Source organism: Panthera leo, chromosome E3 (genome assembly GCF_018350215.1).
Source record: "Panthera leo isolate Ple1 chromosome E3, P.leo_Ple1_pat1.1, whole genome shotgun sequence".
Classification (NCBI taxonomy): Eukaryota; Metazoa; Chordata; class Mammalia; order Carnivora; family Felidae; genus Panthera; species Panthera leo.
In genome coordinates, this window is record NC_056694.1 from 13619343 (window position 1) to 13632881 (window position 13539).

The following is a 13539-nucleotide window of genomic DNA, read 5'->3' on the forward strand; positions in this document are numbered from 1 at the left end:
GGAGGGTCTCCTGCCCCCCGTGTAGGGCCCAGTACCTTTTCAGGGTCTCTGGGGTTGAAATCATGAGTAAGGAAGCCGGAATTCCGCGGAGGGGCCACCAGGGACAGAAGGGAGCTGGGTAGGCTTTGGCAGGAGTGGGTCGTACAAGGGAGCCCGCCAAACAACAAGTTTGTGGTCAGTGAGCCCCCACACCCTCCTTCTCAGACCCTACACTGAGCACTAGAGAACACAAGGATGACAAATGATACGGTGATAGTAATGCCGTCCATTTAGTGAGGCTGTGCCTTGCTTTCGTCCTTTTCCTACATCTGGTAGACACCTGGGGAACCAACCCGCTCCCCTTTTGTGCGTGTGAGGTGTGCAAATGTAAGTGCATTTGAAGAGTAAGGGGCGGGGGGTGTTTGTAAATGGCCAGTTCATCCTCTGGATTATCCCTAGGACTTGACAAACTGCATTGAGTCTCTGATCGTGGTGGGAATGAGGCGAGATGAAGACCTTTTTGTTCTAATACTAGACTCCGACCACCCCCCCCCCCCCCCCCGCCCCGCTTCATTTTCAACAGTGGGCATATTACTTCGTTTTGAGCACCTACTGTGTGCCGGGCGCTCGACCTACATCACTTTCTCAGCAGGCCCTCACGACCGCCCAGAGAGCCCTCTCTTTGCAGAGGAGACTGGCCTGGTCTCAGTTCCACCCCAGGCTGCGGGCCTAGTGGCCTTTCCCTGCCGCGGCGCGATATTGGAAGCGGCAACTGTGGGGAGGGCGAGGAGCGTTGCAGTTCCCGCCGCGCCCGCCCGCGGGGAAGGCAGCCGTGGGGACCCAGGGCCCGAGGCGCGGTGGGGGGGGGGGGGGGGGAGGGGGAGCGACAGCTGTCGATGTCGCACCCGGGGACTGCGCCCCCGCGGGGCCGACCCGGCGCCGGGGCCGAGAGGAGGGGCGGCGAGGGGCGGGGCGCGCGGGGCGGGACGGAGGAGGGGCGGCGGCACCGGCGGCTCGGGCTCGGCGCGCCGAGGAAGTCCCGCTCCGAGAGCTGCGAGCGTCTGGAGGAGGCGCGCTCGGCGCAGTCGGGGAGCGAAGTCCGGAGCGAGGGGCCCCCGTGCCGCCGCCGCCCCCTCCTGCCGCCCGTCCAGCCTGGGAGTCCGCGGCGCCGGCGGCGGCCGCCGATGGAGTTCACTTGAGCGGGGAGCCGGCGGGAGAGGCAGGCGCCCGCGAGCGGAGCGCGGGCCGGAGCCCAGCCAGCCCCGGGCGCTCCCCGCCGCCCGCCCGCCGCCCGCGACCTCCGGCCAGGAGGCGCCGTCGGCCCCGCGCAGCCCTCCCGGCGCCCCGGCCGCTGCAGCGTTCCCGCGCCGCGCCCGGCGAGATCGGCCCCGAATAAAGACTCCCGGAGCGTCTCCCTCCAGCGCCTCGGCGGCGGCGGCGGGACCGGGACCACTCGGGCCGCGGCGCTGCTGGAGAGGCGGGACCGACAGTCGGGGAGCCCGAGGCGGCCGCCGGGGAGAAGCCGCCGCCGCCGCCGCCGCCGCCGCCGCCGCGCGCCCTCCTCCTCCTCCTCCTCCCTCTCCCTCCTCCCTCCCTCCGCACATGGTCTCCTTTGTCCTGTCGCCGCCGCCGCCGCCTCGCTCTTAGCTCCGCGCGCCGCGGCCGCGGCTCGGGCCGCTCCTCTCCGCCTCGCCCGCCCGCCGGCCCGCCCGGGACGCTGCTCGGGTCCCCGCCGTGCCCGGCCCGACCCGTGCGCCGCAGGAGCGGCCCGGAGGCAGCGGGCGGGCGCGGATCGGGCGCTCCCCCCGCCGCCCGCCGCCCGGCCTCGGCCGCGCTGGATGTGTGCGCGGCGCTGGCGCTCGGCCGCCGCCAGCTGCTGCTCTCGTACGGATTTGGGTCCCGTGCATCCGCTTTCAGACTTTCGCGAGGAACCGAGGACAGACTTGCGGACGCAGCCCGGTCGGAGTTGGGCGTTTTCTCTTCGTGTGTTTGGCCGCTTTTCCCCCCTGGTCTCTGCCGATCCCCCATCGTGAGCCCTGCTAAGGAACCAAACCATGAACTTGGGGCTGACAGGACCGCTTAACCCTTTGCGACCAGGTAATGCAGCCCCGGGGGCGCGGCTCCCTCGCTCGCCGCCCGCGCTCGGAAGGGAGGCGGCCGGGTCGGGGGTCTTTGTTGCGGCGGCCGGGCCCGCGGGCAGAGGTGGCAGGGGCGGGCGCCTCGCGTCTGGCGCGCCCGGGCCCCCCTTCGCCACCCCTCCTCCCTCTGCCCTCCCTCCCACCCTCCCTCCGCGGCCTGGCCGCCCGCCTTTGTACTTTCCTCCGTGGGCCGGCCGAGCTCGGCCGGGGAGCGGCGGCGCGGACGTGCCCGGCAGGGCCGGGGGGCCGCAGCCGGCCCGGCGCCTCCGGTCCCGAGGGGCTCCAGCCGACCCGGGGCCGGGGGCCGGGGCCCGGGCCGGGGCCTGCGCCCAGTCGGGCTGGAGACCGAGGCGCGGCGTGGCGCTGCCGCTCCGAGGTCGGGATCCCGGCCCGCACGCGGTGCCAAGGGAAGCCAGAGGAGGTCTGGGCTCGCGGTCGGCGGCAGTCGCTGAAAGAACTCGCGCTTAAGTTTCGAGGAGGCTTTTCTTCCCTTGTTGGGAAGTCCCTCTTCCTGCGGGCGCGGGTGCGGAGGGCGCCCCGGGGTCTGCGGCCGGAGAGAACGGAGGTGGCCCTCGAACCCGAGCGGCCGCATCCCACCCCCGTCTGCACGGAAGGCTCGCATTCGTTTTCCCATTCTCGGCGCTCTTTCCTCCAATCTGTTTGACTTATTAACTTTTCCCTAAACACCAACTACGGCCTCTAGTAATTTTTTTAGTATCAAAAAAAAAAAAATCTCTCCCTCCCCCCCCTCCCCCCATTAAAAAGCAGCCAAAAGAGAGCTTTGTTTTTCTGTCCTTTTTACATGCAGCCACTTTACGCCCTCACCCTCCCAAACCGAGCGAGGGGCGTGAAGCGAAATGAGGGCAAAATGTAGAAGTCCTTAGCGTGTAAGGGTACCTCTGTGTTAAAAAAAAGGAGAGAAGGGAAACCTCGACTCGCCTCTCGCTCACCATGTTTCCATTCGACGTTCGTGATGGAAAAATAAAAGTAAAAAATCGGCCAGGAAAATGGCCCAGGTAGTACAAGGAATTGCAGACTTTTTTTTTTTTTTTCTTCTAAAAATCATGAAAAAGAAAACGTCCCCAAGATAAAGGGCCAAATAATTTACACAGATGCTTTAAAGGCAGAAGTCGAATTTGGAAAGTTGGTGGAGGAAATGTAAAGGATTTTCTTGTAGTTTCCACTTTAGACTTCGGCCAAGAAGCTCCTTTCTGACTTCTCAGGACGGTGGGCCGCCATAGTTTCAACCACCTGGGTGGGAGAAGGAAGGGATCCAGAATCATTTTACGATTAGCCACTGTCCCATTGCACTGATTTTCTTTGGGGTGTTTTCCTGCGGAGGCTTTTTTTGAGGCGGCCCCTTCCCCAATTAGAAGAGGCATCGTTTCAGGCTTTGTGACATGCATCAGAAAATTAAAGGGCTCAGCTGTTATTAGCAGGCACACTCCTGATCTTCTCTGAATATCCTGTCAGACTTAGTTCCTTAATAACTTACCGGTTGGCATCATAATCACTTTTCCTAAGTTCGCTTCAGATACAAGGAACACTTAACCGCCTCCTTGAGAATAGCGTGTGTTGTGTAGACCAGGGGAGCCGACAAAAGGCCACAGCCCCTAGGAGGTGTTTCAGACAACCGGAGGGCCTGTTAACCTGCAGCTTCTGTCCTATTGGATCTCTCTCATACACCCACACAAATAAAAACTCAATCGGGAACCATTTCCTTTCCTCACCCACGTTCTCTGCATTTGGGGTGCATTTGCATTTATTGTCCTATTTCTTTGGGCCAATTAGACAGATTTTAATAGGGAATCCCTGTATCTGCAAAGGTGATTTCCGTTTTAAGATGATTTCATTAATGGACTGTTTTTCTTTCTCTTAAACGTATCAGCCGGAGTTTGTTTTTAGAAGCCATGAATTTAACATAGCCCTTCCAGTTTAAACTAAGGGATGCTTTTGCATTCACGAATGGTGACATAGGCTTATCTCTGAGTTTTTAGCAGGGAAAACTCACATTCCTAGACATCTCACTACAGATAGCAATCTCACAGCACTATTACTGTAATTTTTGCCTTTATTAACAATCTTTCTGACTTGTTTAAGGCATATTTTGTTTCTTTCTCCATGCCACACTTTTTTGGCAGCTGATTTTTCTGAAAAGCTATTGTATAGTTTTATTTAATTACCTCTAAGGTGTCAGGAAGGCCTTTGGCATATTTTTTATTCATACAAAAAAAATTTTTAAAGCTATCTAGGGTTTATTTTAAACTGTATATACATGTGTGTGCAGGCCAATCCTTGTTTTACACATACATTCATTTTTCCCCTTGATCTATTAATTTTCTGAACCACCTCTACAGTAGGGAGGTTAGGAGGAAAATAAAGGGGGAAATACTCATAATAAAAATATTTTTTGTCGTTCTGTATCCCTTGCATTGAAAACCAGAATATGTTCCCCAGATATACATAAGAATATCTCTTTTTCATCAACATAACACAGAAAGGCTAAATTGAGTACCTTCTTTGTCCCCAAAGTCAGCCCCCCAGCCCCAGAGTCACAGAATATGCTGTACTTGGGATATACCCTCCCCCCGATTCTTATAGTTCCTTCTATATTTATTCAACATGCTATGCTTTGCTTTGTCAAAATATGCATCTCTATGTATAAAGTGTGAAAGACAAATGATTTACAAGGGTTGCATGGCAAGGATTACAGCATAGCCATTGTAACTTTAAATGCAGGTCCATTTTCAGATTATCTTAGTGGGGATGCTTATTTTTACTTCAATTGTTTAATTTTTTCTAGAAGTTCTACAAATATTCCGTGCCTCTACAGCATTATGGCATTTTCCTCCAAATCAACTGTGTGTTTATTTTCCAGAACATTAGTGTATAATTTACCCTGGCTTTACTCTTGCTGTTGAAACAGGTTTATCTCACTTTCCTCAAGCCCCTGTAGTAATTAGCAGATACGATTCTAGAAAATGGGAAGGATGTAACGCTTATGGCATGCATCGTGTCAGGTTTGGGGGCAGGTCAGCTTGCTCCTGTTTCAACACCAAGGTCGTCCTGGTTTGCTAGGAAGAACAAGGATCTCGAGGTCATCGGCTGAATCTTTAAATTAATTTCCGGAAGTGCTAGCCATTACTTTTTAGTGAGGAAAAGCATAGCGTTAAATAATAGGCATTTCTGGGTTGTGAAAGAAAATTGAAAAATAGGCATGTCTGTACATCTCAAAGAAAAAAAAGCACCATTTCCAAAATAATGATCTGTCAACGAAATTGCAAAATCATTATGTGAATGAGCTGAATTGCTTTGTGTATCATCTCATAGAAATATGTTTTGCACAGATAATATGTCTAATAAGGACACGTTTTTAAAATCAGATTTTTTCCCCCAGCAAAGAGCTGCACTGCAGGTCTGTCTCGTGCAGTCAAATAGCGCCACCTTATGGACGATTGGGGGAAATTGCTGCTTTCCCTGTCAGGTTTTGCTAAAAATGTAGTGAACTGGTTGAAAATCAGTGATGATGGTGATGACAATATTAACGACCATAATCACATTTTTTTCTCCCTTTCTTGTTTTTCAGGCATCAGATGCCAGCTCTGAAAAGCTCTTCAATACTGTTATTGTAAACAAAGGTAAGACACCTTCGTTCTGAGCAATGGCTGATTTTTGTATTTGTTTCATTGTCATTGCCTAGAAAATCAGAATAAAAAACAAACGGTCTTTCATTTTTCACTCTGGAGCCACGATTCACCCTGTGTGTTTTTGCCTGAGACAGATTCTGTATGCTTTGGTGTTGTATTCCAGAATGGTTTCTTTTTGAAGAATACGCTGAATCCTTATTTAAATTGATTTGACTAAGAAATCACTGCTATCTATGTGAGTTTAATTTAATGCAGGAAGCGGTAATGGAGAATAATAGTTCTCCAAATGCCTTCACTTTATTGTTACTTATCAACTACCCCGCAGTCGGAGAACTATAAATAGAACTCTAAATAGCTGATTCGTCCTGCAGACCCTGATAACCAGTGGATGTTTAGTATGCACTGGCTTATGGTCATAAACCAAGCCTCAGTCTGCTGTGGGCTTTCGGTGAAGTTCATAAACGAGCAAGAGGGCAAAATTTAAATATGTGCTGTCCCATTAATTTCTTCCAAACTGCAATGTCAGACTAAGACAGGCTAATGATATAACAGTGCATTAAGGGAAAACTTGTCCTCGATCACTGCAGTTTTCATTTGTAGCAGTGTCGTTGGAAATCACGAAATCGAAGGGAGTCTCCAGTCACTGCCTTCGCAAAGGTGTATAATTGGAAAGGTATAAATTACATACACTGAGTGACTTTCTCCCCTTCGCTGTGGAACCTGATTTGGGTGCTTGCACGGTCGGTACTAAATACAGACGGGGTGCTGTCTGTGGTAGTCTCCTGCTGTTGTTACCTGGGACCAGTGCTTGGTACAAGTTACAGAGTGGGGCCTCCCTGGAGTGGAGGAATTTGAAGCCACTTCCACATCCGCTTAGTTGCCTTGGCTAGCATTTTTTGCAAGCTGGGTTCAGTAAGACACATTTCCAAGTGCCGGGTTTTTGGTTGTGTTTTTGTTTTTTGTTATTTGTTGTTTTTTTGGTTTTTTTTTTTTTTTTTTTGAGCTCCCAGATGATTTCAGAATTTGAACCCAACTGCCATTTTAAATAGTACATTATGTTTAGAGTTCCCTTGAGGTGTCGATGCTAGTGTGATTGCTGCTACTCCCAGAATTATTGTCACGTTGAGTTTTTATCTTTTTTATGGCATGATGGAGTATTCCGGTTTTATATGTCATCATATTTTTTGATGGACTGGAAGTTTGTGTAAATTTGTTATCCATAAGGCTAAAAGCCCAATAAAAGAAGATGTTTGTGGTTCATAGCATGCAGTGCTCATATGTACAAATGCCTAATTGTTTATTGCTCGTTTTGATGAGGGAAGGGGATGGGTAGACACTGGTGGATCCAAATCTGGGTGAGAGAAGGGGGTGGAGGAGGAGATAAAAATAGGACAGGGCCTGGAAAGGAGGTCTCAGGTGCCCCCCGCTCCCCTCCCCCCCCCCCCCCCCCAGGACCTCCAGCCCCAAGCTTCCCTTCTGCTTCTGCTCATTGGCTCCAAAAAGCTTTGGAATGTGTGTCCCCTCTCTGGGATCAGCCCTAGAGTGGGAGCTGGCTCCGTTCCGGGACCTGCGTTGAGGCCCTTGCTGCCCTCACCGAGCTGAAAGGCTCTCTTCAGGGAAGTTGAAGAGTGATTGATGAGAATGGCTCCCCGCAGCCCCGACCCCCCCACCCCTGCCCCCCTTCCCTTTTCCAATCAAACGTTTCCCACATTCTTATTTTTGTTTACTTACAGAGTGTGATTTGTGGCATCTATTTGGTTGTGAATAGTCATCCCCCTGACAGGGTGCCTTTCTTCTGAGCTGCTTTTCTGGGGGTGATTTAGTTGCCTTGAAAGGATTAAGGTTTCTTTGTGTGCGCTAAAATCAACATAGGCTTTTTCTAAGCTTTGCTTGGGAAACCATACACAAATAAGCATTTTAGTTGATGGCAGATTATTCCTTTGCCCCTTATTTCCATCAAAATGGCCTTTCTTTTCTCCTCCAGAGTTTCCCTTAATGCCTTATGCTAATTCCTGTTGGTAACATGAATGACAAGAGAGGAATCAATGCAAATCCAGGTGCGGCAAAGTCGACTGACTGGTACCCAGCACCCGCCCTCCCCCTGGAGAGAAGGAGATTAGGGGGGCGGGGGAGGGGGGAACGCTTGGGGACAGTTTTGTTAAGGGGATTAGTATTCAAACTGCTAAATATCAGGAAAACAACTTCAAAAAGAGATTCATTGTAGAGTGATAACGTCAATAATTGCTTCAAGACAGGTGCACAGAGTCTCGATATGTGCTTGTGGTTTTTGCTCTGTTTTTACTCGGGGTAGTGGCAGTGTTTACTGGACGGATGGTTGACAAGGCCTTCAAGGAACTGTCAGCTTCGTGCACGTCAAGTTCAAGTTCTCCTGCAAAGCGGCCTGCCTGCCCGTGAGTCAGGTCTCCCGTCTCTGTCCAGTATTCTTAGCCAAGAGCAATGAAAAGCATTGTAAGAAAGGGCACATTTACACCAGGTAACAAACACTACTGGCAAAATCTTCAAGGCTTCAGCTTATCGAACAGTCTAACGAGAGTGCAGGGAATCTGACTCCCTGGGACACGTCACCTCCCCCTCCCGGGACTCCCACAGTGTTCTGGCCTTAGAGAAGCCTGGCTTTCAGCTGCTGGTGAGATTACGCTGCTGAGCCTGGTGGCGGGCAGATTTGGTCCATAAAATTTCACCGTGGGAGGGCAGTGCTAATCTCACAAGCTGATTGTGGTGGGGGCCGGGGCGGGGGGGGGCGGGGCGCAGCTTTGATGTTGGGCTGAGCAGTCTGGGGACCGAGCTCCGGCTGAAGCCGCGGGGGCTATGACCCGAGTCCTGTGGGTCTGTGAGCTTCAGTAAGCCATTTCGCCTCGTTAGGTGAGAATTTTCAACCACGGCAGAACCTCCTGGTCCTGCGCCAGCATCTCTGGTGGGGAGCAAACAATTAGTTGGGACGGGAGGAGGGGCTGAAGCAGAGGAGGTACGTGTCACTTCTGCCTTTGGATTTTATTTTGACTTTTCTTGTATTGTACCGTCTGTCCAGTTTAGTAGAGAACTGGTAAGGCTCTTGTGTTTGGGGGATGTGAATCATCACTTTCTTCCGATGCCCTTAATTTCCTGTTGTAAAACGAATCAATCAAACAGCGCATGCTTGCACGTATATGCAACACGCCCAGTGAGAGCTGACCATGTCAGGAGAGGTGGGGAGGTAAGCCTCCAAACTGCAGGGCTTAGGGTTGTAGACATTACCAAAAAAAAAAAAAAAAAAAAAAACTAAAAAACAACCAAAAAAAGTTGAACCTTAATCAAGGTCATGGTTGCCTTATTTAATCTTTATGTGTTTAAATGTTTACAGGATGTTCATGTGAATTTTATGAATCCTTCTGTCTTTGTGACTCAACCATCTGCCAAAGAAAAAATTAATTTTCCCAGGGAGACAGACACACACAGAGAGAGACCGACTAACTTCTTGTCTGTATTTAGTTGGTTGAACTGGTATAGGAGCGACAGGATTGGTCCCCCAAATTCTGGACTGTGTATCCTTAAAAGGAACTCCGCAGTCAATTCAGTGTCTCCAGCCAGTATTTATGACCCTTTCTTACCCACTCTGCGTCCTCTTCCTCCTCGATGGTTTTGCCACTTTGCTATGTAGGCAGAAATGCAGATGAGAACTTTGCTGTCTGTGCATGACCATCTGGCTAAGAGAGTTAATCTCTGTCACACTCTGGAAGGGCCCCAGGGCAGAGCTACCTGAGGAGGAGAGAAGAAAAGCAAGGAAGGCCTGTCTGGGAGTTAGGTGTTCCCTTGGAGCCCTCCCTCTGTTTACAGGACATCAGCCCTGGTGTGGGTCCCCGTTCTAGGTCAGGGGGAGAGAAAAGGCCTGTAATTGCTACCCCTTCTCGCCTCAGAGCCCCCTTTTCCAGGACCCAGCCTGCAACCAGGGCAGTTAGAGAAGATGAGAGGTGGCCAAGAGGTGCATTTCACCCCACGACTTTCTCACCCCTTCTCTTTAACTTCCCCCTTGTCTTACGTTTTAGTGTCCGGGCCCCCTCCGCCAGCTTTTCAGGAGCCGGGCCTGGCCTAATGGACATCTGGGAAGGGCTAGGCGAGAATGAGGCCCCCAGATTTGTGCTGTGAGCACCCAGGGTCTACTGAAATGTGAACTTCAAAGGAGCACCCGCCCGCCCCTCCGCGGGACCCCAGCCCCCCCCCCCCCCCCCAGCAGGCCAGCCGTGGGGAATTCTGGGGGAACCCACATCCACCCTGATGAGCACCAGATGGAACACTGAGGCCACCTGGAGCTCTCTCTGACTAGAGCAGTTTGTCCTTTTCCAGGCCCGACCAGACTAGGGGACATACAGCCTGTCCTTGGGGTCGATTTTGCACGGAGGGTTTCCATGGGACACAGATGAGGTCGAAGCCTTCAAGGTAGTGGGGCCTTTGGGTGTTTTTGACAGTGTGGTTTTATCAGCAGCACAGAAGGAAAAGCCGGCCAAAGAATTGGTGGAGATTTGAGAAGATGAGGTGAGAAAAAAGTTGCTAGACATAAGATACGTTAGTATCTATTTAACGGTGATGATCTCACCTCATTCATTATGTTTAGACATAAAAGGGGAATTCTTCGGTTTGATGACAAAATAAAAGTTATATTCCCACCGGGACCACCGTGGGCTTTTATGAAAAGCCCATCCCCTAAAACAATCCTGTGCTTTCTCTGTTAAGTGGAAACAGTGCAGTTGACCGTGGGATAGCTTTCTTTAAAAAGAAAAACTTGATGTAGAGTTTGAAACCCAGTTATAATGAACATATGGAGAGCATTTTACACTTCCTTGTAGTGTCTTGGGTCCCCTCCTAAGGAGAACAGGATGGAAAGGACATCCCCCGTGTGCAGAAGAGCGAACTGAGCCAATTTCAGCGTCTGTGAATCAGTTGCGTTTTTGTCATGTCTTAAATCCTAGATAAGGGAAGACTGTCACTTTTTCTTTCTCTGGACCTTTTTTTGTTCTGCTTCAGAGCAATTTCTTGGGTCTTGAGGAGATAGAGATGTCTGATGTGTGGAAAATTAAATACTATTGAAGGGTAATTGGTGCTTGATTCAGACAAAGGAGTTATGAGTAGTTGGGGTCCTTCTACTACCCCACACTGCAAATAGCACGCAATCAGCTCCTTTTGTTATGGAAATTGACCTTCCTATAGGAGCCAGACTCTTACGCACAGAATTTGTTGTATAGAATTATTCCTTGAAAATTCTTGGAAACAGATGCCTTCTACAGTTAGCGCGAGACCACCAGCAAGGGTCTAAAAACCTTCCACGTTTTTGTGAGGAGAATGTTTCTCTCCGGATATTTTCCCATTAACTGTCGCCTGATCTTTCCCTGCCCTTGTGTGTGGACAGAGATGGGAAATCCTGGGTATTTAAATGTTGGATCCCATCCCCGGACATTTGGGGAAGGGGTGGGAGATATTCTGAGCATGCAGATTGATCCCGATGGCGTTTTTGGAGAACTCGGGCGGCGAGGCCCCCCTTCCAGATAAAAAGTGGGCCCGTTCTCTGGATCCAGAGCCACCCCTGTGAGCTGGAGATGACAGTGTAACCGCCCCCTTCCTTTTAGTCAGATGACCAGACTCCACTCCATTTACTTTGGAACCCACCACAGCTCTCTTCGCTTACTCTATCCGTTCGCTCGCTGCTGTCCTCTGAAAGAATGTTCTCCATCTTTGGCAATATTGGCCAAAAACCCCCAAAAAAGCCTGCCTGCTGACCAGCCCCTCCCTTCGGTCCATTCATATTTAACGTTTTGTTTCGCCGACGCTGTGGTATTTGCTTGTGTCAGAAAAAGGAATAGGCACTCGTTGCGATTAAAAAAAACCAAAAAACAAAAAACAGCCAGTCTGTTCTGGAGAGTCTTCAGTGAGAGCCGTTCTATGACAAAGGGCCTCCTCACTAGTGACACTTTCAAGTAGAGGGGTCAGCTCCGGGCCTGGAGAGTTTCCTGCACGGAGGAAGCCTGTGGCCATCCCGGGCCCTCTGGATTATTTCTAGTTTCTGACAACTGCAGAAAAATGTTGTTTTCTCTGAAAATGTATGTTTATTTAACTAGGTTTCTTTTTGCTTCACAATCTGGATTCTATTCAGTCAGTTACCACTCCAATTAACTAACAATTATTTAACATTAACAGTAATTACAGACGCCAGTTAAGCGCCTACAGATGTCAACTGTTAGCTTTGTACCTAATCACTCAATGAAATGGAGAAAGTTCAACAAACATCAATTAGCCAAGCAATTAGTATGAGTTAGGAAAGAGCATGTTATCATGTGTGAGCTGATTCAATTTATTTTATTTTGGCAGTAAAACACACACAGGCAAGCAGCAGTAAGTTCCTCAGATAAGATAAAACGCTATTGTTTTGCAGCTTACATAAGAATTCTTTCCTTTCCTGTGCAGAAGTCAAATACACTCTTGCCTGGAATTTATTTCACAAACAAAATTTGTCTCAATTACTCAGAGAGCCCAGCAATGCTCAGGCTTCAGGAAGCAACTTTGGTGAATTATGAATCCAGCAAATATACTGTATAAGGATATGTCAGAAATTTCACTGGAGAAATGATTGATTCCCACTCAAGTAATCTCCTTCGTGCATTTCGGATTTTTACGGGGTTTATCCTAAACCTATGGTGGAGCGATTACACCAGTGATGTTATTAATTTCATGGTGCCTGAACTTTCGCTCAGCTGTCTTTGATTTAGCCCCGGGGCAAGCATCAAAGTGTTTTTACCTTCTCGCCCAGCCTGTGCTTTAAAAACGGGGAAGCGGGTCTCAACGGCAGACCCACTTTGTGAATCCACCAAAGACATTCCGGGCCTCGATTCAGAGAGCCCCCAGCCCCCACCCCCACCTCCACCCCTTAGACTTGACTTCCATCAACCCACCGAGCTTGCCTGGACTCAATGGGGCAGTGCATTCCAGGTCCTGATTCTGCAAGGTTGCCTGTAAATGGGTGTTTGGAGATGTGTTTTACCTCCAAGTGGAAAGCTGGCCATGAATGGCTGTGCCTCTGGTTCCCCTCCTACAAATGATTTCTGGCTAACTTTTGAAGCCTGTGGATAGGAGTAGAAGGAGCCAGTCCTCCGTGGGGCGCTCTGTCAGGTCACTGTGGGTGTTAGGCGCAGAACTTTCCATCCGAGCAAACCTCTCAGCAGTAGCGGTTCAGTCCAAGAACTGAAAAGTAAATCTTCTGCCTGGTACAGCTTCGGGTGGAGGGCCAGTGTGCCTTTCTGTTGTGAACCTCGTGCCAGTATACAGCGATACAACGAATAGTGGACTCTCCTGGCCGGTTCTGGAGGGATGTCTTTGCCCTTGTACATCAATAAAGAGGGTCTGTGTTCATCCGCTTTTACTGCACCCCATGCTGCAGACGCCTGCAAGATTAAAGGTCAGCTGCGGACGAGCTGAGGTTCATCGTCTTTATTCCAGGACCCAGGCCAAACCAGCAGCCCCCCATCGTGCCCAGGGCTAGTCATCTTGGTAGAGGGAGGAGAGTAGACAGAACCATAGAATTTGGAGGCAGCGTGTGGCGTTTCTGACCTTCTCTTTGGCCAGAACAAGTGCCCAGGGCTTTCTCCACCACACCGTCCCAAGCTATTTTATGTCCCCTGGATGTCGGTAGGACCCTGCCCTCCATGGGGGAGGGGCCTTCCCGGATGCCCAGGGTGTATCCTAACACCCAGGTAACTCCTTGTCATGGTCCCTACATCGCAGCGGGGCTC

General features: G+C 50.5%; 1 protein-coding gene across 4 annotated transcripts in view; it reads left to right on the forward strand.

Moving 5' to 3' along the window:
- AUTS2 (activator of transcription and developmental regulator AUTS2) overlaps positions 1-13539 on the forward strand; it is a 1111391-nt gene that overhangs the window by 1021059 nt on the left and 76793 nt on the right. For all 4 annotated transcript variants that reach the window (XM_042921091.1, XM_042921093.1, XM_042921092.1 and 1 more), the window contains exon 6: positions 5704-5755. In XM_042921091.1, the coding sequence (XP_042777025.1) occupies positions 5704-5755 (52 nt within the window). The remainder of the gene's footprint in view (positions 1-5703; positions 5756-13539) is intronic.